This window comes from Panthera onca, chromosome B3 (assembly GCF_046562875.1).
Source record: "Panthera onca isolate mPanOnc1 chromosome B3, mPanOnc1 haplotype 2, whole genome shotgun sequence".
Taxonomy (NCBI): domain Eukaryota; kingdom Metazoa; phylum Chordata; class Mammalia; order Carnivora; family Felidae; genus Panthera; species Panthera onca.
The window spans coordinates 40,556,124-40,578,754 of record NC_138344.1 but is presented as its reverse complement, the minus strand read 5'-3'; the positions used below and the strand labels follow the sequence as shown (position 1 = coordinate 40,578,754).

At 38.1% G+C, this 22,631-nt stretch overlaps 1 protein-coding gene across 3 annotated transcripts in view; it reads left to right on the top strand.

Moving 5' to 3' along the window:
• Positions 1–22,631, top strand: part of TRIP4 (thyroid hormone receptor interactor 4) — a 64,885-nt gene that overhangs the window by 5,630 nt on the left and 36,624 nt on the right. For all 3 annotated transcript variants that reach the window (XM_078448726.2, XM_060618305.3, XM_078448727.2), the window contains exons 4-7: positions 10,894–11,106; positions 12,513–12,591; positions 18,449–18,578; positions 21,679–21,894. In XM_078448726.2, the coding sequence (XP_078304852.2) occupies positions 10,894–11,106; positions 12,513–12,591; positions 18,449–18,578; positions 21,679–21,894 (638 nt within the window). The remainder of the gene's footprint in view (positions 1–10,893; positions 11,107–12,512; positions 12,592–18,448; positions 18,579–21,678; positions 21,895–22,631) is intronic.

Below are 22,631 nucleotides of genomic sequence, written 5' to 3'. Positions count from 1 at the left end.
TAATATATATAATGGAACATATTTGATGAAGTGCACCAAGGCTTCATTTTCAGCATTTTGTGTGTGTGGGTTTTTAATAAAAAAAATGCACAATTATAGCTGTTATTAGAAGAGTGTTCCTACCTTGAGCCATCTGCCATTGCACCATCGTCATCATCATTTAGTGTTTAGAGTTTTTTTCGTATTCTCTCATGGCTCTCAAAATAGCCCTGTGAGGTAAGCAGAAATATTTATAATCAGGGAAATTTGAGAAACTAAATTTCCCAACATAAGGGAATAGTTAATTATGCTGAGATGGCAGATAGGTGATCAAAAAATTCTGAGTGTGATGACCATGCAATAAAACATGGAAAAGTGTTTGCAAAATAATGTTAAGTTCAAGGGGAAAAAAAAAAGAGAGACTTAAGCCTTTTCCCAAGTGGAATAAAATGAGCAAAGAAGCCTTGTAAGCAAAGAAAAACACAAATGACCGATAAACATTAAAAGATGTTTAACTTTACCAGTTTGTCACCCTAATTGCCTGGGACTTTATCAGTTTTAGCACTGTAAGTCCAGTATTCTGGGATTTTCCTAAGTCCTAAGCAAACCGTGGTAGTTTGTGTATTAATGTGTTATTGATTGTATTGATCACTAGTAATCAATAAACACATATTAAATCCCTGAGGTATTGCCTATAATTAAAAAAAATTTTTTTAGTGTTTATTTTTGTGAAAGAGAGCACAAGTGGGGGAGGGGCAGAGAGAAAGGGAGACACAGAATCCAATCCAGGCTCTGAGCTATTAGCACAGAGCCCGTTGTGAGGATCAGACTTAGGAACCATGAGATCGTGACCTGAGCCCAAGTCATATACTCAACCCAATGAGCTACCCAGGTGCCCTGCCTATAATTTTAAATTGCTAAAGATTTTAAAAATAGAATACTCAGTGATGGTGAAGTTGTATTAAAACAAGAGCCCCTGTACACTACTGGTGGCAATGTTAATTGGTTTAAACTCTTTGGGGAACAGTTTGGTAGCATACATCAAGAACCAGAAATGTTCCTATCTTATTGACTTGTTAATATGACTTAGAAATTTAACATAAGAAAGTAATCAGAATTGCACACAAAAGAACTATTGAAAATGTGAACTGATCTGTTTAGCAGTAAGAGAAAGACTAAAATTATACTTCCCTCATTTGATGGAATATCATTCAACTAATAAAATTGTTCACCAGAATATATCATTTGGGAAAACATTTGTCATAAAATATTGAGTGACAAATGTGTGAACGAAATACGTAGGTTTGATTTTTTTGTGTTTAAAAAAATTTTTTTTAATGTTTACTTATTTTAGAGAGAGAGACAGAGAGAGCCAGCATGAGTGGCAGAAGGGCAGAGAGAGAGGGAGAATCTGAAGCAGGCTCCAGGCTTCATTCGGCTCAGGTCGTGATCTCATGGTTAGTGGGTTTGAGCCCCATATTGGGTTCTGTGCTGACAGCTCGGAGCCTGAAGCCTGCTTCAAATTCTGTGTCTCCCTCTCTCTCTGCCCCTCTCCTGCTCCTGCTCTCTCTCTCAAAAATAAATAAAACATTAAAAAAAGGTCTTTTTAAGTTTTTTTTTTTTTAATTGATTTTTTGCCTTTAAAAAATACTTGGAGCGCCTGGGTGGCTTAGTTGAGTAGTTAACTCTTGATTTCAGCTTAGGTCGTGATCTCACAGTTGGTGGGATCAAGCTCTGAGTCCAGCTGCAAGCTGAGGGTGGAGCCTGCTTGGGATTCTCTCTTTCTGTCTCCCTCTTCACCTTTCCTGCTCATGCATGTGCTCTCTCTCACAAAAAACAAAAAAAAACTTACTCTATACACACACAAACATTTTCACGTGCACACACATAGAAAGACTGAAGGAAAATGTTAAAAATGGTGTTTCTTCAGGTGTTATGACAATAAATGTTTTAATTTTTCCTCTTTATACTCTATTTTCCTCTTTATACTATATTTTCTATTTTTTTTTACTTTTTTACAATGAACAAGAATAGCCTTCCTAAAAACCAGCTTCATTGAGGTGTAATTAAATACTTATGTAATTGTACATATTTAAGATATACAATTTGATAAGTTTTTTAACCATCTTAGTTTTTTAAATGTATACTTTAGTAGTGCTAAAAGTATTTTCATATTGTGCAATAGATCTCCAGAACTTTTTCATCTTGTAAAGCTGAAACTCTGTACCAGTTAAATAGCTCTCCATTTCTCTTGCTGCCAGTCCCTGTCAACTACCATTCTACTTCCTCTTTCTGTGAATTTGCTTTACATCTAAATGGAATCAAGCAGTATTTGTCTTTTTGTGCCTGGCTTATTTCATTTAACATAATGTTCTCAAGGCTCATTTATGTTGTAGCATATGACAGAATTTCCTTTTTTTTTTTTTTAATTTTTTTAATGTTTATTTAGTTTTGAGAGATAGAGTGTGTGAGCAGGGGAGGAGCAGAGAGAGGGATACAGAGAATACAAAACAGGCTCCATGCTGTCAGCAGAGAGCCTGACATGGGGCTCGAACTTGTGAACTGTGAGATCATGATCTGAGCCAAAGTCGGGTGCTTAACCGACTGTGCCACCCAGGTACCCCAATTCATAACATATTTTATATTTGCTTCGGGTCTTTTCTTTTTTCCTTTTTTTTTAAAGTTTATTTATTTATTTATTTTGAGAGAGAGAGAGAGAGAGAGAGAGCAAGCGAGCATGTGTGCAGGGGAGGGGCAGATAGATAAGGAAAGAGAATCCCAAGCAGGCTCCGTGCTGTCAGTGCAGAGCCCAACTAGGAGCTTGAACTCAAAATCCATGAGATATGACTGGGCTGAAATCAAGGATCGAATGCTTAACCAACTGGGCCACCCAGGGGCCCCAGGTCTTTTCTTTAAAAATGAATGAATGAATGAATGAATGAGGGGTGCCTGGCTTGCTCAGTCAGTAGAGCATGCAGCTCTTGATCTCAGGGTTGTGAGTTCGAGCCCCATATTGGGCATAGAGATTACATAAAATAAATAAAATAAATGGACCCTTACTAAGAATGTTGAAATTCTCTTTGTTCTTTCTACCCAGTGGTTCTTGATTTTGCCCCCCCAGGAAATGTGTCTGGCAGCATTTTGGCTGGCACAGCATGGGGCAAAGGGGTACTACTGCCATCTAGTGAGTAGAAGCCAACGATACTGTTAAACATCCTACTTACCATAGGGCATCCTCCACAAAAAAGAAACAGTAGTGCTTAGGTTGTAGTCAGGTGCTTAACTGTTGAGAAACTAATACACAGTTGTGTTTCCTCCTGCCCTACAGATGATTACTATCTTGAATTTGGTGTGAATCTTAAAATCAGTAGTCTATTTTTTCGTATATAGGAATATATTAACAGCATATAGTATAATATAGTATAGTATAGTATAGTGTAGTATAGTACATTTTTTTTTTTTTTAATTTTTTTTCAACATTTTTTTATTTATTTTTGGGACAGAGAGAGACAGAGCATGAACGGGGGAGGGGCAGAGAGAGAGGGAGACACAGAATCGGAAACAGGCTCCAGGCTCCGAGCCATCAGCCCAGAGCCTGACGCGGGGCTCGAACTCATGGACCGCGAGATCGTGACCTGGCTGAAGTCGGACGCTTAACCGACTGCGCCACCCAGGCGCCCCATAGTGTAGTATAGTACATTTTTAAAATGTAAGTAAATAGACGGGGCACCTGCATGGCTCAGTTGGCTAAGCCTCCGAACTGATTTTGGCTCAGGTCATGATCTTGGGTTCGTGAGATCAAGCCCCGCTTTGGGCTCTGTGCTGAAAGCCCAGAGCCTGCTTGGGATTTTCTCTCTCCCTCTCTCTCTGCCCCTCCCCTGCTTATGCTCTCTCTGTCTCTCTCAAAATAAATAAATAAACATTAAAAAAAGATAACCATAGTCCATACCTGGATGGCTGCACTATGGAATATTAAAAAAAAAAAAAGTAGGCTAATAACATAATGTCATTTTGCAGATGCTTTTTAAAACTTTTTGAGAACAATCTGTGGTATACATAGATTTTGTTTGTTTCTCTTAACTCAAGATTCCACTGATTCAATTTCTCCATTAAGTCATAAATGCACTTTTATCTTGTTTATAATAGTTTGCTGTTGTGAAAACTGCAGTGAACATTCTTGTATGTATTTCCTTCAGGTACATTTGAGAATTGTTAGTATTTACCTGTTACTAGAATTACTGGGTTATAGGCTTTGTTAATTTTTCTTTTATTGAAACTACCAATTTTTTAAATTATTTTTAAAAGTTTTTTAAAAATATTTATTTATTTTGAATTTTTTTAATGTTTATTTATTCTTGAGAGAGAGAGCAGGGGAGGGACAGAGAGAAAGGGAGACACAGAATCTGAAGCAGGCTTCAGGCCCTGAGCTGTCAACACAGAGCCTGATGCGGGGCTCAAACTCATGAACCATGAGATCATGACCTGAGCTGAAGTCAGACGCTTAATCAACTCAGCCACCCAGGCGCCCCTAGTGTTTATTTTTGAGAGAGAGAGAGAGAGGGAGAAAAAGGTACCATGAGTGGGGGAGAGCAGAGAGAGAGAGAGAGAGAGAGCGCGAGCGAGACACAGAATCTGAAACAGGCTCCAGGCTCTGAGCTGTCAGCACAGAGCCCAATGTGGGGCTTGAACTCTGAATGACAAGATCATGACCTGAGCTGAAGTCGGATGCTTAACTGACTGAGCCACCCAGGTGCTCCCAGTTAATTTCTAAAGTAGTTGTAACAATTTCATCCTCCTACTATCAAGGTAAGCAATTTCTCTTTTCTGCTTCTTTGCCAGTGTTTAATATTGTGAGGCCTTTGAAGTTTTGCCCTTTTTTAAATTCTTGTTTTTATTTATTTATTTTTTAAGTAATCGGTATACCCAAAGTGAGGCTTGATCTTAAAACTCCGAGATCATGAGTCACATACTCTATTGACTGAGGTGTTGACTAGCCAGGTGCCCCAAGTTTTGCCCATTTTAAGTATAAGAAATAGTATTTAATTTTGCTTTGCACACACATGAATTCTAAATAGAGGCTCTGTCATTTGAATAGTTTGTTGATTTGTTTTTGATTTCCATTTTTTTTGGCCTTTTGGATCGTCATGAACTACTTATTCATATTCTTGATCTGCTTTTCTGCTGAGTTGATGATCTTTTTCAAATTGTTTTATGGGAGTTCTTTATTCTATATATTACTTTAATACATAGATTTTTTTTTTAATTTGTTTATTTATTTTGAGAGAGAGAGAGAATGAATGAATCTCAAGCAGGCTCCTCACTGTCAGCACAGAGCCCGACTCTGGGCTTGATCTCTCCAACTGTGAGATCATGACCTGATCTGAGATCAAGAATCAGGCACTTAACCAACTGAGTCACCAAGATGCCCCTTATGTACTATTTTTTTATTATATGTGTTGTAGATATCTGCTGGTCTGTGTTTTTCGTTTGTGGTATCTTTTGACTCACAGGAATTTTTTTTTTTTTTAATTTTTTTTTTTTTAACGTTTATTTATTTTTTGAGATAGAGACAGAGCATGAACGGGGGAGGGGCAGAGAGAGAGGGAGACACAGAATCGGAAGCAGGCTCCAGGCTCTGAGCCATCAGCCCAGAGCCCAACGCAGGGCTCGAACTCACGGACCACGAGATCTTGACCTGTGCTGAAGTCGGACGCTTAACCGACTGCGCCACACAGGCACCCCTGGAATTTTTAAATCTAATGTAGTCAAATATATTGATCTTTTTCTTTGTTTTATGCTTTTTATAGCTTATTTAAGCTTTAAGGCATTTTCCCACCCTGAAGTGAAAAATATATTCTCCTAAATTTTCCTCTAATAGTTTAAAAGTTACAATTTTCACATTTAGGTTTGTAATCCATCTGAACATTATTTTGAGTAATTTTTTGTATTACTCTTATCAGTAAAATACTTGTTTTTAAAGTAGAAGTATTGGGTTGCCTGGGTGGCTCAGTCAATTAAGTGTCCGACTTCGGCTCAGGTCATGATCTCACGGTCCGTGAGTTCAAGCCCCGCGTCGGGCTCTGTGCTGACAGCTCAGAACCTGGAGCCTGTTTTGGATTCTGTGTCTCCCTCTTTCTCTGACCCTCCCTGTTCATGCTCTCTCTCTCTGTCTCTGTCTCAAAAATAAATAAATGTTAAAAAAAAAAATTAAAAAAAAAATAAAGTAGAAGTATTACATAGACATGTGTAAATATATATTTTATAAGTGGTGACTGCAAGTGTATAGAATCTTAATGTAAAAGCAAAATTCAGACCATAAAGAATATTTTCTGGTCAGAGTTATCAAATAATGGATAATAATTTTTTTTTTCTTTTAAGTAAGCTCTGTGCCTAATGTGCTGCTTGAACTCACAACCCCAAGACCAAAAGTCACATGTTGAGCCAAACAGGTGCCCCACGTAATGGATAAAAATTTTAAAGTCTTATTTTGTTCTTTTAAAAATAGTCATGAAATAATAGCATACAATACATTAATGAACTTTTAATAAATTAATTTTTAACATCCAGGAGAGAAAGTTGTTGAAAACAACATGAAAACCATTATCTATGTTTTCTCCTTTGAGTCAGTTTCCTCAGGATGCTTTTTCACAAATTCCAGTTCAGTTTTTAAAAATTTTGAAGTTGTTGATAAATATTTTTTAAAACATTTTTTAATGTTTATTTTTGAAAGAGAGAGACAGAGCGTGAACAGGGGTGGGGCAGAGGGAGAGGGAGACACAGAATCTGAAGCAGGCTCCAGGTTCCAAGCTGTCAGTACAGAGCCCAACGTGGGGCTTGAACTCAGGAATCATGACCCGCAAGATCATGACCCGAACCAAAGTCGGACGCTCAACCAACTGAGGCACCCCATTAAATATTTTAACATTTTATATTGCAATCTTTTTAAGTGTTTCTTTTTTATAATCGTTTAATCTTTTAATCCATTTAGCCCTATGTTGCTTTAGTCTGGTCAACTTACTCATTTACCAATCCACATTAAAGAAGCTTGCTTTGACTATGCAATGTTTCTACAGCTACAACCTAGCTTTTTAGTTAAGTAGATGCCAATCTTAGTTTAACAAAGTATTTCACTGTTTTTACTAATGGATCTTAATGAATAAGGTACCTTGGTGCTTGTTGTTATATAGGTTTCAAAAGGTAAAATAAAAACCATGGTTCACTCATAACTTCCCAGGTTTGGGTAGGGAAAGATCTTCAAATTAATAATGACTTAACTTTTGATTTCATATCTCTTAATGCTTTAAGAGCAGTTTATCCCTCAACAACCTGTTTCTCAGTCTGTATTTAATTCTTAAGTATTTTCTACTCATTAAGCAAACTTGGAAAATGATTTTGAAAAAATGGTTTATCTCTTATACAGGAATTTCTTGTTAGAGCTGCAGTGTATACTGAATTCGTGAGTTCTGAACCATTACACATAGGAGAAATACAGGATTAGGTTTCTGTGAGCATCTGGTCGCAATTTTATCAAACATTCAATACATAACCTTATTTTATGTGTGTTTCTGTTTAAAGACACTTTAATATATCTTGTTGATTTATTAACATTGAACTCAGAGCCAACAGCACTATAACTTATGCCTGAAGAAAGCTTATCTAACACATCTATTTAAGGTACAGCCTTCTTGTGCTTAGGAATACTAGACAACATGTAAGCACTATGCATGGGACCATTTTAAATATTAGGATCATCAAGAAAAAACACAAAAATGCAAAAAATGATAATAAATAGACTGAAAATAAGACACTTGTTTACAGCGTGACAGCTGAAACAAGAAAGCAGATCATTCCTTCGCTCGGCCTTAGCGGGAAATCTATACATTTAGAGGCTCAGATTTTTTGCCACCCTGCTCATGTCCACAAATGGTTGTAAAAGCACCTAGAGTATTGATTTGGGGGTTACAAATAAATTTTAGTTAGTAGGCAAATTCATAGACCTGGAATCATGAGTAATGATCAAGCTGTGTACTGACAGTTCCACTTTTGGTCTTGTAGGTAAATCTGTCTCCATGTTCTATATGCAGTTCATTTGGTTATTTAGAAAATTCAGAAAATTGTATTGCATGTCTACTGTATGTCAAGAACTGATTTAGGCATTAAACATTATAACAGTAAATAAAACACTCTAGGTTTCTATGCTCTCCTAGAGGTTACATCTTAGTGGTTCAAAGGAAACATAGAAAAGACAGTTGGAAAAAAAATTAATTATAGATTATAAAAACTGCCATGAAAGAAATAAAAAGGGCAATGTGATAGGCAGTAGTTGGTAGGAAGGGAGCTAGTTTAGGTAGAGTATTCAGGGAAAGCCTTTCAGAGGGAGTGAAATTATAGCTCAGAACTGAACAATGAAAAGGAGCCCTGGGGCGCCTGGGTGGCTCAGTCCGTTAAGTGGCCGACTTCAGCTCAGGTCATGATCTCGCGGTCCGTGAGTTCGAGCCCCCCGTCGGGCTCTGTGCTGACAGCTCAGAGCCTGGAGCCTGTTTCAGATTCTGTGTCTCCCTCTCTCTGACCCTCCCCTGTTCATGCTCTGTCTCTCCCTGTCTCAAAAATAAATAAAACATTAAAAAAAAAAAAATTAGAAAAAAAAAAAAAGAAAAGGAGGCAGCATATAAAGAGATGGGTTAGGAACCATGCAGATTGAGAGAATGACAAGTGTAAAGGAGAGATGGAGACAGGTGTTTAGCAATTATCAGAAGCCTGTGTGGCTGGAGCATAGTGAACAGGGGAAGAGTGATATGTAGGAGAGATTGGAGAGCACCTGGAGGCCATATGTAAAGTTTTATAGGGCATTATAAGTAGCTTGGATTTTATTCTAAGCACAATGGGAAGGCAGTGAATAGTTTTAAGCAGTGCAGTGATAGGCTATGAATTTTCTTACTTGTCCTGTTCTTCCTTTTTCTCCTGTATTTCTCAATATGTACTCATTGCCCATTATGTATATGGGAACTCATCAAAGCACAGCCCTCAAATACCTTATGTTAATGTTACTGGATAATTTAATGGGAGTCAAATACAAGTTTCTGCTTAGAGATTTTAATCTTCTCACCATGATCACTGACAGCCAAAAATATAATTGACTAGTTTGAAAAATGGCAGCCTGCTAGATTAGATAAAATCTTTAGCACTCTCTTAGATTTTAATTTTTACCTAAGTTGACTTCTATGGTATTATCTCTATATCTCAACTTCTGGCTTTGGGTATCTCAACTTCTAGCATGTCATAGCAAAGAATTGTTCTTTTCCTTGTAGTAATTTTCCCATCCACTAAAACTCTTGAAGATGTTTCTTCCCTGAAAAGGGAAAGCAAGAGGCATCTATATAAATAAGTGTTTGAATGTTTATGTCCCCCCCACCCAAATTTATATGTTGAAATGCTAGTGCGATTATATTAGGAAGTAGGGCCTTTGGGAGGTTCTTATGTCATGAAGGTAGAACCCTCATGAATAAGTGTTCTTGTAAAAGAGATCCCACAGAGCTTCCTTGCCCCTTTTGCTGTGTTAGGATACAGTGATCTAGAAGAAATCATTTCTGTGACCTTGAAGAGGGCCCTCACCCAACCATGCTGGCACTCTGATCTTGGACTTCCAGCCTCTAGAACTGTGAGAAATAAATTTCTGTTATTTATAAGCTACGCAGTCTGTTATGTTTTGTTATAGCAGCTTGAATGGACTAAGACAGAGGCTGATAAATAAAGTTTTCTATTTAAACTTTTAATTTTACAACATATAGACAGAAGTGAACAGATGTATTTTCACAAACTGACCATATCTTTATAGCCAGAAACAAAACATCACCCTTCCTCTAAAAGACCCCCATTTTGTCCCAAAAAAAATGACGTCCCTCCCCGGGGAAAACACCTTCCTGACTTCTAACACCATAGATTAGTTTTGCCTGCTTATGAATTTTGTGTAAATGGAGCTATATAGTGTGTATTCTTTTGTTGTGGCTTCTTTCAATCAACATGGTTTATGGGAATTAGCAATATTGTTTTGTATAGCTATACTTTTTCATTCTCATAGCTACCGACAATTCTATTAAGTGAATACATCAATCTGTTGAACATTTGGATAGTTTCCAGTTCCATTGCTGCAATGACATTCTTTTACATGTCTTCTGGTGAACATATTTACACATTTCTGTTGAGTATATATCCAAGAACTGAATTGCTGAGTCACAAGATATGCATATGTTCAGCTTTGGTAGATACCAGTTTACACTCCCACTGACAGTGTATGAAAGCTTTAATTGTTCTTGTATCCTTACCAGCACTCTTCTGTATTTTCTTTTTCAGTTTAGCCATTCTGGTTGGTATTGAATTTTGGTTTCTTTTGCATTACCTTGATGAGTAATGAAGGGTAGCTTAAGTACCTTTTCCTGTGTCTGGTGGCCAGTTGGATATCTTCTTGAATGAAGTTCCTGTTTAGATAGTTTGCCCATTTTTCTATTGTGTCATCTGTCTTTTTCTTATTGAGCCATTTGTTTTTAATTTTTCTTACTTTAAACCTGTATCATCTGCTTTTAGAGACATTTTTGTTTTTATGATCTCCACTTTAAGCATGCTTATATATGTCCCGTAAACAGCTTTTACTGCTAGATTTACCTTCTACCAGCTATAATAGGGGACTGAAAGCTACTAGCAAAAAAGGCAAGGTATATCAGGTAGCTTTTCTAGAATATAATCTTTCTTCAGACCCTTGATTATAACCCTTAATTTGTGTTTCTCTCACTACCTTCTGTCATGGTTCCTAGATAGTATATAAGTTGTCATTGAACAGAACTGAGGTTTTTCTTTTCTTGATTATTTTCATTGTCATTAATTGTTTTTATGTTATTTCTGATATCTTTGTACAATTAGGCACAGGAGAACAGCAGCTCCTTAAAGAAGAAGACAAAGTTTGTCAGTTTATACACAAAAGAGGGACAGGACAGGCTTGCAGTCCTGATTCCTGGTCGCCATCCTTGTGATTGCCTGGGCCAGAAGCACAAGCTGATCAATAACTGTCTGATCTGTGGGCGCATTGTCTGTGAACAAGAAGGTTCTGGCCCCTGCTTTTTCTGTGGCACTCTGGTAAATTGTTTCTTTTATATTTTATTTTATTATCTTTTGGTTGAGTACGTAGGGACATTCACATCCTTAGTAATTTCTTTTTTCTTAGGAAATTTCTTCCCTCAAATGTCCAGGAAACTCTAGTAGCAGGAATTCGATTAATCAAGAAACCAAGGTTCTATCTTAGTACTGAGGACTGTTAGTGAGAAGAGTTTTGAGTATATATATTGTTGAAGGCTCCAAGTCTTGTACTATAACATAATCCTCAGGTTATTATAGCTTCTATTTCCAGGACAACTCATCTCCATCTTCGTTGTCTGAGAGAATGATCTCAAGAGTGTGGTAGTAATGACTGTCTTACAAACACCCTAATGAGTTGTCTGCAAAGCTTATTCTGCCAGTTGAGCTGGTTGGCAGAAGCAATGGCGTTTGATGTTGGTAAAGGCATCCATTTTATATATTGCCTTGTTTTCCCTTCTCTGGTGCCTTTATACAGTACACTCAAAAACTAAGCTGAAAAAAAAAAAATAAGCTAGTAGTGGATGACCTGAAAAATGTAGTATCTACAATAAAAAATATAAAATGAAAAAATACATTCTTAAATCAGCAGTAAATATCCTCTGATATGGGGCTTTCTGTAGAAAAACACCCTATAGCTGCTAGTGGGAACTTTGTGCCACTGCAGCAACCTCTAGGCAATTTCCATGTTTTCTGATAAATCTTTTGAATCCTTAAATTCAAGAAAGAGTAATGTAAAGCAGATTGGCCTTTGAAGTCTTGTAGTTTTATAAACTCAGTATGAAATTGGTTTGAAAGTAACTCCTTTTTTGCCTCCCTTATAATTGCAGTCATTTTGTAATAAATAGAACTTTTTCTTTGCTTAATATATTCATTATTTTATAAGTAAGTAGTATTCAAAGACAAATGCAATATGTATAGTATAAAAGACTAGTTTTCACTGGTGGCACTGTAATTTGCTTTTTCTGGTTCTTTCTAATAAGACATCTGTTTATAATTTCTTTTGTAAGACTTGGATTAAATGATTAGAACTGGAAGTCTTTTTTAAAAAAAAAGTATTATATTTTTTCCCCAATATTCAATGATGGCAAATCTTTGTCCTTTGAAAGTAGGTTAGATTTTTTTTTTTTCTTTTTTTTTTTTTTTTTTTTTTTAGCTATCAAATCATTTAGGGACACTTCCAATGAGATCAGTTTTTTCTATGGTTCACATAAGAAGGGAAAAATCGAAAGAGACCAGGGCAAACTCATTTGGATATGTATATTTTTGTTAGGTTTAGATAACAAAAAGCACCAGTGGTCTCATTTTATTGCCATACCTCATGTGTAATTTGAGGTTACTTTTTAGATATATTAAGACAAAATTAATGTAACTATTGGATCATGTGTCTTGTTCTTGTTACTTTATAGGTATGTACTCGTGAAGAACAGGATATTTTACAGCGTGACTCAAACAAGAGCCAGAAATTGCTGAAGAAGCTAATGTCAGGTAGGCAACATTGTTCTGATTGGATCACCATGGTGATGAATACATTTTGTTGTATCTGTGATTGTTTTTCTTGTATACTGGTATGCAAGATGCAGTTTTATTTACTCATTTATCCTACAGGTGTTTAAAAAAATTTTTTTTATATTATTTTTTTTTTGAGAGAGAGAGAAGTGGATAAGGGGCAGAGAAAGAGGGAAAGAAAGAATCACAAGCAGTCTCCATGCTGTCAGAGTGGAGCCTGATGTGGGGCTCGATCCTAGGATCTACGAGATCATGACCTGAGCCAAAATCAATAGAAGGATGCTTAATTGACTGAAGCACCCAGGTGCTTCTCTCAGCATTTATTTTATATTTTTAAAAAATGTTTATTTATTTATTTTGTGCAAGAGAGGAAGAGTGCACATGAACAAGGGAGGGGCAGAGAAAGGGAGAAAAAGAACCCAAGCAGGCTCCATGCTGTCAGCACAGAGCCCAGTGCAGGGCTCAGTCTCTTGAAACGTGTGATTACGACCTGAGCTGAAAGCAAGAGTCACATGAAAAGATGCTCAACATCATTCATCATCAGGGAAATACAAATCAAAACCACAGTGAGATACCACCTCACACCTGTCAGAATGGCTAAAATTAATAACACAAGAAACAACAGCTGTTGACAAGGATGCAGAGAAAGGAGAACCCTCTTGCACTGTTGGTGGGAATGCAACTGGTGCAGCCCCCCAGATGTTCATCGACTGATGAATGGATAAAGATGATGTGCTATACATATACAATGGAATATTACTCAGCCATCAAAAAAGAATGAAATCTTGCCATTTGCAACAACGCAGATGTTAAGGGAGATAAGTCAATGAGAGAAAGACAAATACTCTATGATTTCACTCATGTGGAATTTAAGAAAGAAAACAGATGAATATATGGGAAGGAGGGGGAAAGAGGTGATAGGGAAACAAACCACAAGAGATTCTTAACTGTTGGGAACAAACTCTGGGTTGATGGGGAGAGGTGGGTGGGAGATGGGCTAGATGGGTGATGGGTACTAAGGAGGGCACTTATTGTGATGAGCACTGGGTTTGTACGTAAGTGATGAATCACTGAATTCGCCTGAAACCAATATTGCATGGTATGTTAATTAACTAAAATTTAAATTAAAAAAGAAGGATACGATTGTTAATTTCTTTTGATAATTGTACTATGGTTATGTGAGATAAGGTATTAGCATTAAGGGAAACTGACAAAGTTATATAGAACTTTTCTTCTTTTTTTTTTTTGCAACTCTTTTCTAAGTCTTTTTTTAATAATTTATTATTATTTTTTTTTTAGTTAGCCTATGTTTTGAGAGAGCGCAGGGAAGGGGCAGAGAGAGAATCCTGAGCAGGCACCCCACTGTCAGTGCAGAGCCTGATGCAGGGCTCAAACTCAAAACCTGTGAGATCATGACCTGAGCTGAAACCAAGAGTCAGACACTCAACCAACTGAGCTACCCAGATGCCCTTTTCTATGTCTTTTATAGTTGAAAAACACTTAATAAAAATTGTTAAGGACATGGGTGCCTGGCTGGTTCAGGCAGTGGAGCATGCAACTCTTGATCTTAGGGTTGTGAGTTCGAGCCCCACTCTGGGCATCTGAGTGAGTCAGTCAGTTAAAAGTCCAGCTTTCGATTTTGGCTCAGATCATGATCTCATAGCTCTAGCCCTGCACTGAGCTCTTTGCTCTTAGCACAGAGCCTGACTCAGATCCTCTGTCCCCTTCTCTCTCTGCCTCCCCCCGGTTCACATTCTCTCTCTCAAAAATAAATGAACATTTTAAAAGAATAAAATTTGGGGGGGGGGCACCTGGGTGGCTCAGTTGGTTAAGCGTCCAACTTCAGCTTAGGGTAGCACAGTTGGTTAAGCATCCAACTTCAGCTCAGGTCATGATCTCACAGTTTGTGACTTGGAACCCCAAATTGGGCTCTCTGTTGTCAGTGCAGAGCCTGCTTGGGATCATCTGTCTCCCTCTGTCTGTGCCCCTCCCCCGCTCTTGCACACACTCTATTTCTCTCAAGAATACATAAACATTTGGGGCTCCTGGGTGTCTCAGTTAGTTAAGCATCCAGCTTTGGCTCAGGTTGTGATCTGCCCGTGGGTTCGAGCCCCACATCAGGCTCTGTGCTGACAGCTCGGAGCCTGGATCCTTCTTGGGGTTCTGTGTCTCCCTCTCTCTCTGCCCCTCCCCTGCTCACGTTCTGTCTCTCAAAAATAAATAAAACATTAAACAAACAAACATTACAAAGATCTTAAAAATATTTAAGGGCATTAAGAATCAAAAAAAAATGTTTTTTAATGTTTATTTTTGAGAGAGAAAGACAGAGCATGAGTGGGGGAGGGGCAGAGAGAGAGGGAGACACAGAATCCAAAGCAGGCTCCAGGCTCCAAGCTGTCAGCACAGACCGATGTGGGGCTCGAACCCACGAGCCATGAGATCATGACCTGAGCCAAAGTCAGATGCTCAACCAACTCAGCCACCCAGACGCCCCTAAAAAAATTTTTTTTGGATGTTTATTTATTTATTTTGAGAGAAATAACAAGCAGGGGAGGGGCAGAGAAAGAGGGAGACAGAGAATCCCAAGCAGGCTTTGCGCCAACAACGTGAGCGCAATTCAGGGTTTGATCTCATGAACCATGAGATGGTGACCCAAGCTGAAATCAAGAGTTGGTTGCTTAGCTGCCTGAGCCACCCAGGCACCCCAGGACATTTTTAAAAGGAAAAGCAATGTATCCATTACTTTCCACTTATGCAAATTTTTGTTTTTGCTTTAGTTCATAGTTTGTTTTTTTTTCATTAAAAATTGGGGGGGCGCCTGGGTGGCTCAGTCGGTTAAGCGTCCAACTTCGGCTCAGGTCATGATCTCACGGTCTGTGGGTTTGAGCCCCGCGTCGGGCTCTGTGCTGACAGCTCAGAGCCTGGAGCCTGTTTCAGATTCTGTGTCTCCCTCTTTCTCTGACCCTCCCCTGTTCATGGTCTCTCTGTCTCAAAAATAAATCAATGTTTAAAAATAAATAAATAAATAAATAAATAAATAAAAATTGGTTGGTATTAGTGATCATAGTGTATATAGGATTTTGTTTTCCTTTTTTTCTTTTGTTTTCATTTTTCTCTATTAGTATTTTATAATTTCTATGTTGCTATATATTCTTCACATTTATTGATTTTAGTGGCCCAAAATAGTCTATTAACTTGATTTATTGTAATTTGATCACCTACTTCCAGTTACTGAAAATTTTGACTCTTCAAAAATTATAAATATTACAGTCACCTTTGTTAATATATCTTTCAATTTATTGCTTTGGGATAAATTCCCAAGAATGGGATTACTGAGTCAAAGATTATTTTTTATTTATTTATTTATTTTTAAATTAATCTCTACACCCAACGTGGGGCTTGAATTCACAACCCTGAGATCAAGGGTTGCATGTTCCATCAACTGAGCCAACTAGGCGCCCAAAGAAGATGAGTTTTATTTATTTACTTTTTATTTTTTTTAAGAATATTATTTTTTTTTTAAACTGAAGTATAGTTGATGCACAATGTTATATTAGTTTCAGGTATATATAACTTAGTGATCGGCGATTGTACATGTTATACTATGCTCACCACCACAATTGTAGCTACCATCTGTCACCATATGATGCTATGAAAATACCATTGAGTAGATTTTGTATGCTGTACTTTTCTTCCTTAATCAGTCTGTGACCAAAAGCCTGTACCTCCCACTCCCATTCATACCTTTTTGCCTGTCTCTCAATCCATCTCCCCTCTGGCAGCCACCAGTTCTCTGCATTTAGGGATCTGTTTCTGCTTTTTGTTTTTTTTTTTAGATTCCACATATAAGTGAAATCATATGGTATTTGTCTTTAATATGATCATTTTTGACACTTAAAATGTATTTGCCACATTACTTTACCAAAATATTGTATCAGTCTACAACAGCATAATGACTAAAGTCTGTCACTGTTGAATTTTGACATTTCAAATATTTTTATTTTTGTAGTTAATTATTTTATTGAAGAGGTTGAACATTATCTCCATATTTTTTCAGTTAGAATTTCTTTAAGGTCATTATTATGAGAAAAGGTAGTTATAAATGCCTTTTTAAAAAAAATATTTTAAAATGTTTATTTTTGAGAGAGAGAGAGGCAGAGTGCAAGTGGGGGTGGGGCAGAGAGAGAAGGAGACAGAATCCAAAGCAGGTTCCAGACTTCAAGCTGTCAGCACAGAGCCTGAGGCAGGGCTTGAACTCATGAATCACAAGATCGTGACCAGAGGCAGAGTCAGAAGCCTAACCAACTGAGCCACCCAGGTGCCCCCTAAGTGTTTTTCTTATGTTCAGAACATAAGAATCTCTGTTTCTCTCTCTCTTTAGTCTTTTTTTAAAATGTTTATCTGTTTGTTAGAAAGCATGTACGTGTGCGAACAGGGAAGGGGTAGAGAGAGGGATACAGAGGATCCAAAGCAGGCTCTGAGCTGTCAGCACAGAGCCGAATGGGGCTCAAACCCACAAACTGTGAGATCATGACCTGAGCCAAAGTTTGATGCTTAACCAACTGAGTCCCTCATGCGCCCCTTTCGTTTTAATCTTAAGAGAGAGTTTTGATAGGAATTTGAACAGGCCTGGAGTTTGAAATAAGCATAAGGTCAGCCTTAATTTCAGCCTTGTTGTTTTCCTAATGCATCTTAGATCTTGGCTTTATCATAATTCATGGCTCTCTTTTCTGTGATATATAGGTTTATGGTTTGCTGTCATGTAGGAGATGACACATGGGCTGAGGAATGAATATGGGCTTTAGAGTTAGACCTAAGTTTAAATGTTGTTTCCACCTTTTAATTTCTGAGTGACTCAGTAAGTATATTATTGTCTCTAAACTTTAGTTTCTTTTTTTATAAAACAAAGATAGTATAAACTGTCTTACACAGTTATTGGGAGAATTAAATAATATATATTAAGTGCTTTAGCATCTAATAAGTTTTCAGTATTAAAAAAAATTTTTTTTTAATGCTTATTTTTGAGAAAGAGAGAGATCAAGCACAACCGGGGGAGGGGCAGAGAAAGGGAGACACAGAGTCTGAAGCATTCTCCAGGTTTTGAGCTGTCAGCACAGAGCCCGATGCAGGGCTCAAACCCACGAAATGTGAGGTCATGATCTGAGCCGAAGTTGAACGCTTAACTGACTGAGCCACCCAGGCGCCCTTCAGTATTCATTTCTGTCCCTTTCCTGCAATTTCTACTCTTTTTTCTTCCATTGTCTATTTTTTAATTTTGCTATGTCTAAGTATGTCTATTTTTTTTAAGTTTATTTATTTTGAGAGAGATTGCGAATGGGGAAAAGGCAGAGAAAGGGAGAGAGAGAGAGAATCCCAAGCAGGCTCTGCACTGTCAGCACAGATCCCCATATGGGTCTCAAACTCATAAACCATGAAATCATGACCTGAGCCCAAATCGAGGGTCAGATGGTTAACCGACTGAGATGCCCAGGCACCCCTGAAAGTATGTTTAAAGGTTGTAGTCACCCCTACTTAATAAATCTTTTCCTTTACATGGCATTTTTATATTGTTTAACAGTTTGGTACCCTTAGTGATCCAAATTTCCACATGGGAAGGAGTGGATCCTAATGTTTCCTGAAAACCAATCTTGTGTGAAGCCCTGCTTGGTGCTTAATAAGTAAAGCCTAGCCCGTGTTATTTGTTTTTCATTGAAATGAAGGCTGTCAGCCATTTAGAACAGAGACAGATCTTCTGATATTTTGTTCTTTGCTGCACAGTGATACAACTAATTTATATTACAGTCTGATACCATTTGGTTTCCTTATTGAATTTCAGGGACGGAGAATTCTGGAAAGGTGGACATCTCTACCAAGGACCTTCTTCCTCATCAAGAATTGCGAATTAAGTCTGGTCTGGAGAAGGCTATTAAGCATAAGGACAAACTGTTAGAATTTGACAGAACTAGGTATGTGGTTAGAATAACAAATGCTAAGAAATAGAGTGGTCTACATATCCTGGCCATTAAAACATTATTCTGGAACTTGATACCTTTTTACAGTGAAGTATGAAAGATTCACAGTAAAAGAAGAGCTCTGCTACATAGGAGGCCTACATCTTGTTTTTGAATTCATGTTTGAGTAAGATAGGTTCCCATAAAGAGCATCTTACCCTGCAACATTTTTAAATTTTTGCCAGATGCCAGTACTAGTATACCGCCAGAAAGTTGATTTGGGTTGACAGAATTCCCCAGTTGTTTTCCTTGCAGCCATTCCTTCCATCAGTCACCGTATGTTAGAGTGCCTACCATGTGCAAACGACTGTGCTGGGCTCTGGAGGATCTATAAGAAGTTGCTTCCGAAAGAGCATAGGTAGTGGCATATCCTGGGAAGGCCTGGTTTACCCTTCCCCTTCCCGTTAACACTAAATTTGTTTTCTGATTTAATGATCAGTGTATTAAAATGTCCCTAAATTTAGGGCGGATAAGTTGGCTCAGTCAGTTGAGTGTCCAACTCTTGATGTCAGCTCAGGTCTTGATCTCAGGGTCATGAGTTCGAGCCCTCTGTTGGGCTCTGCCAGACGTGGAGCCTACTTAAAAAAAAAAAAAAAAAAAAGTTCCTAAATAGGCTTTTACACTCCTACACTTTTGTCATTTAGCCCATTGACTTCTCTGTAGGAGACAGTTTTATCAATTTGTTAGTTCATTTTTTCTTTCTCTTTCACCTTTTTCTTCTTTTAGACAAAATATGTATTGAAAGCCAGTTAGTGGTAAAAAATGTTTAAATAGGACTTATACATTCATTTCTCAAGTGGCCATGTGGGAATCTGTGAGGGTCCTTGGAGAACCCTGAATCTCCTATGTATTGTAACTGACCTAGGAGTCTATTCCTGGCATTATAAGTTTTTGGTTAGACATACTTCCTCCTTCCAAACCCTTTGCTGTAAATCTGAGATACAACTTTGAAAGCTTTTTTTTTTTTTTTTTTTTTTTTAAACGTTTATTTATTTTGAGACAGAGAGAGACAGAGCATGAACGGGGGAGGGTCAGAGAGAGAGGGAGACACAGAATCTGAAACAGGCTCTAGGCTCTGAGCAGTCAGCACAGAGCCCGACGTGGGGCTCGAACTCACAGACAGTGAGATCGTGACCTGAGCTGAAGTCGGACGCCTAACCGACTGAGCCACCCAGGCGCCCCATAAAGCTTTTTTTTTTTTAAGTTTATTTATTTTTGAGATAGAGCAGGGGAGGGGCAGAGAGAGAAGGAGGGAGAGAATCCCAAGAAGGCTCCGTGTTGTCAGCGCAGAGCGTGACACTGGGCTCGAACTCAAGAACCGTGAGCTCATGACATAAGCCAAAATCCAGTCAGACACTGAATTGACTGAGCCACCCTGGTGCCTTGAAAGCTATTTTTCTTTTTAATTTTTTTTTTTTTTAGTTTACACCCAAATTAGTTACCATATAGTACGACAATGATTTCAGGAGTAGATTCCTTAATGCCCCTTACCCATTTAGCCCATCCCCCCCCCCCCACAACCCCTCCAGTAACCCTTTGTTTGTTCTCCATAGTTAAGAGTCTCTTATGTTTTGTTCCCCTCTCTGTTTTTATATTATTTTTGTTTCCCTTCCCTTATGTTCATCTGTTTTGTCTCTTAAAGTCTTCATATGAATGAAGTCATATGATACTTGTCTTTCTCTGACTAATGAAAGCTATTTCTGAAGTAAGCCCATCACAAGGTTTGTAACTCCTATTCATTCAATATTTATTATTATTATTATTTTAATGTTTATTTTTGAGAGAGAGAGAGAGAGAGAGAGAGAGACCACGTGTGTGTGAGTTGAGGAGGAGCAGAAAGGGAAGCCAGAGGACCTGAAACGGGCTCCACGTTAACAGCAGAGAGCCCAGTGTGGGACTCAAACTCACAGACTGAGATCATGACCTGAGCCAAAGTTGGATGCTTAATTGACTGAGCTACCCAAGCACCCCTACTCTTAATCTTTTAAGTATCACTTCTAGCTCTAGTCAATGAAACTGTCATTAGAAGTAGAATTAGCAATGGAGTACATTTCTTGGTAAATAGAAACTAGAAAAGGGTCTCTCTCCACAGATATTGCTCCTTTTCTTGTGTGTTCCAGGATATTAGTTTCATTATTAGGTTCACATATAGGAGCAGGTTTCTCCTGAGCTCTCTGAAACTTCCCACTCTCAGTCTACTTTAAAACTTGTATAATTCCAGCCATGTCCTGAAAAGCTGAAATCAGTATATGAATCTGATTTCAGTATTTCCCTATGCCTTTGTATATCACTAATTTGTAATAATTAGGCACGGAGTCAATTGTGACTGGATTTGTGCATTTGGAGTAGTCAGTTAAGTTCTGTGAGCCCCACCCCAAGTTCATTATCTGTAGAATGAGAGAATTGGGTCATTAAAATTCCTTCTAGTTCTCAGTTTCTTTGTTGATATGATCTTAGAAATAGGTCTGATTGACATATCTTAGAATTTGATCCAGTGTTTTAGTGAGGGACAAGTGATAAGATTGGGGGGGCAAGGGGTAGAAACTGACATATAGTAGTAGTAGGGTAGTAGGATGTCCTAAGAGTAAGCCATGGGCCTTAAACTGTCCAGAATAGAACTCTTTAAGTTTCTAAGGGAAAGGCAGCAGTTGGGACTAGCAGGAATCGACTGGACCCCAGTTGTTGAGGGACTAGGATAGTGAGTAAGCTGCCAAGATATGAACTCAGATGCAGCAAAACCAGGTGATAACCCAGTTATGGCTGGACTAGTGAGAAAGAGTTAGAAGAACAATGGGTTGTGAGGCTGTGTCTTTTTCTGCCTGAAGGTGAGATTAGTTTTATGAGCTGAGCTAGGCCTGCTGTGGGGATAAGGTACATGCTGAAGCTGGGGACCAAGCAGAGCTTGACCTTATTATGGAACTTTTTTGGGCATCTGTGTTTGAGATACTTTTCAGGATAGCAAAGAGTAAACTGCCTTAAAACAGTTTTCCAGTAATCAAGTCCCTGTTTTGTCAACAGGTAACCCAATTGACATGTGTTCTCTTTATCTCCTTAGCATTCGAAGGACGCAAGTCATTGATGATGAGTCAGATTACTTTGCCAGTGATTCTAACCAGTGGTTGTCTAAAATTGAGCGGGAGACCCTGCAAAAACGAGAGGAGGAGCTGAGAGAATTTCGACATATGTCTCGGCTCTCTAAGAAAATCACCATTGACTTTGCAGGCAGGAAGATCGTGGAAGATGAAAATCCTCTAGCAGAGTATCACAGCAAGTAAGTGGGCAGCACCAGAAAGGGTCTGGGAGGGGGCATTTTGTCTAAAAAGGATTTGCCCCCTCTCATGGATCTGTTATTTTTGTTGATTTTAAAAATAATACATTCATTTGGAATAGAAAAATGTAAGAGTGGCTAAGAAAATTTTGAAAATGAACAGTGAGGGTAACTTTTCCAGATAATTACTATAGTTTGATAAAAAACTTTTTAAACAATGAGGTGCCATTTGGGCATGGGAATGTAAAGGAATCCAGTACAAAACGTGCATTGTATGTGTTTGTTTGTATACATGTGTAAATTAGTAATTAAAGCAGGTAGCATTTCTAAATAATAAGGAAAGGGTTAAATACATGCTGGGATGATTGGCCACCAGCTTGGAAAAAATTGACATTCGATCTCTATTTCAGACCATACTGTGATAATAAGTTTGGCTAAATGGTTAAATGTAAAAGAGGTAAAAGGATCAGAAATAAAGAAATGCAGGAGAATATAGATACAGTCTTGGTGTAATAAAGTGTTTTTTTTTTTTTAAGTTTGTTTATTTTTAGAGAGAGCATGCGTGCGTGTGTGGGCACAGGGAAATGGCAAAGAAAGGGAGAGACAGAGAATCCCAAGCAGGCCCTGTGCTGTCAGCACAGAGCCTGACTCAGGGACTCAGGGCTCCATCCCATGAACCATGAGACCATAACCTGACCTGAGATGAAGAGTCCAACACTTAGCTGTGTGAGCCACCCAGA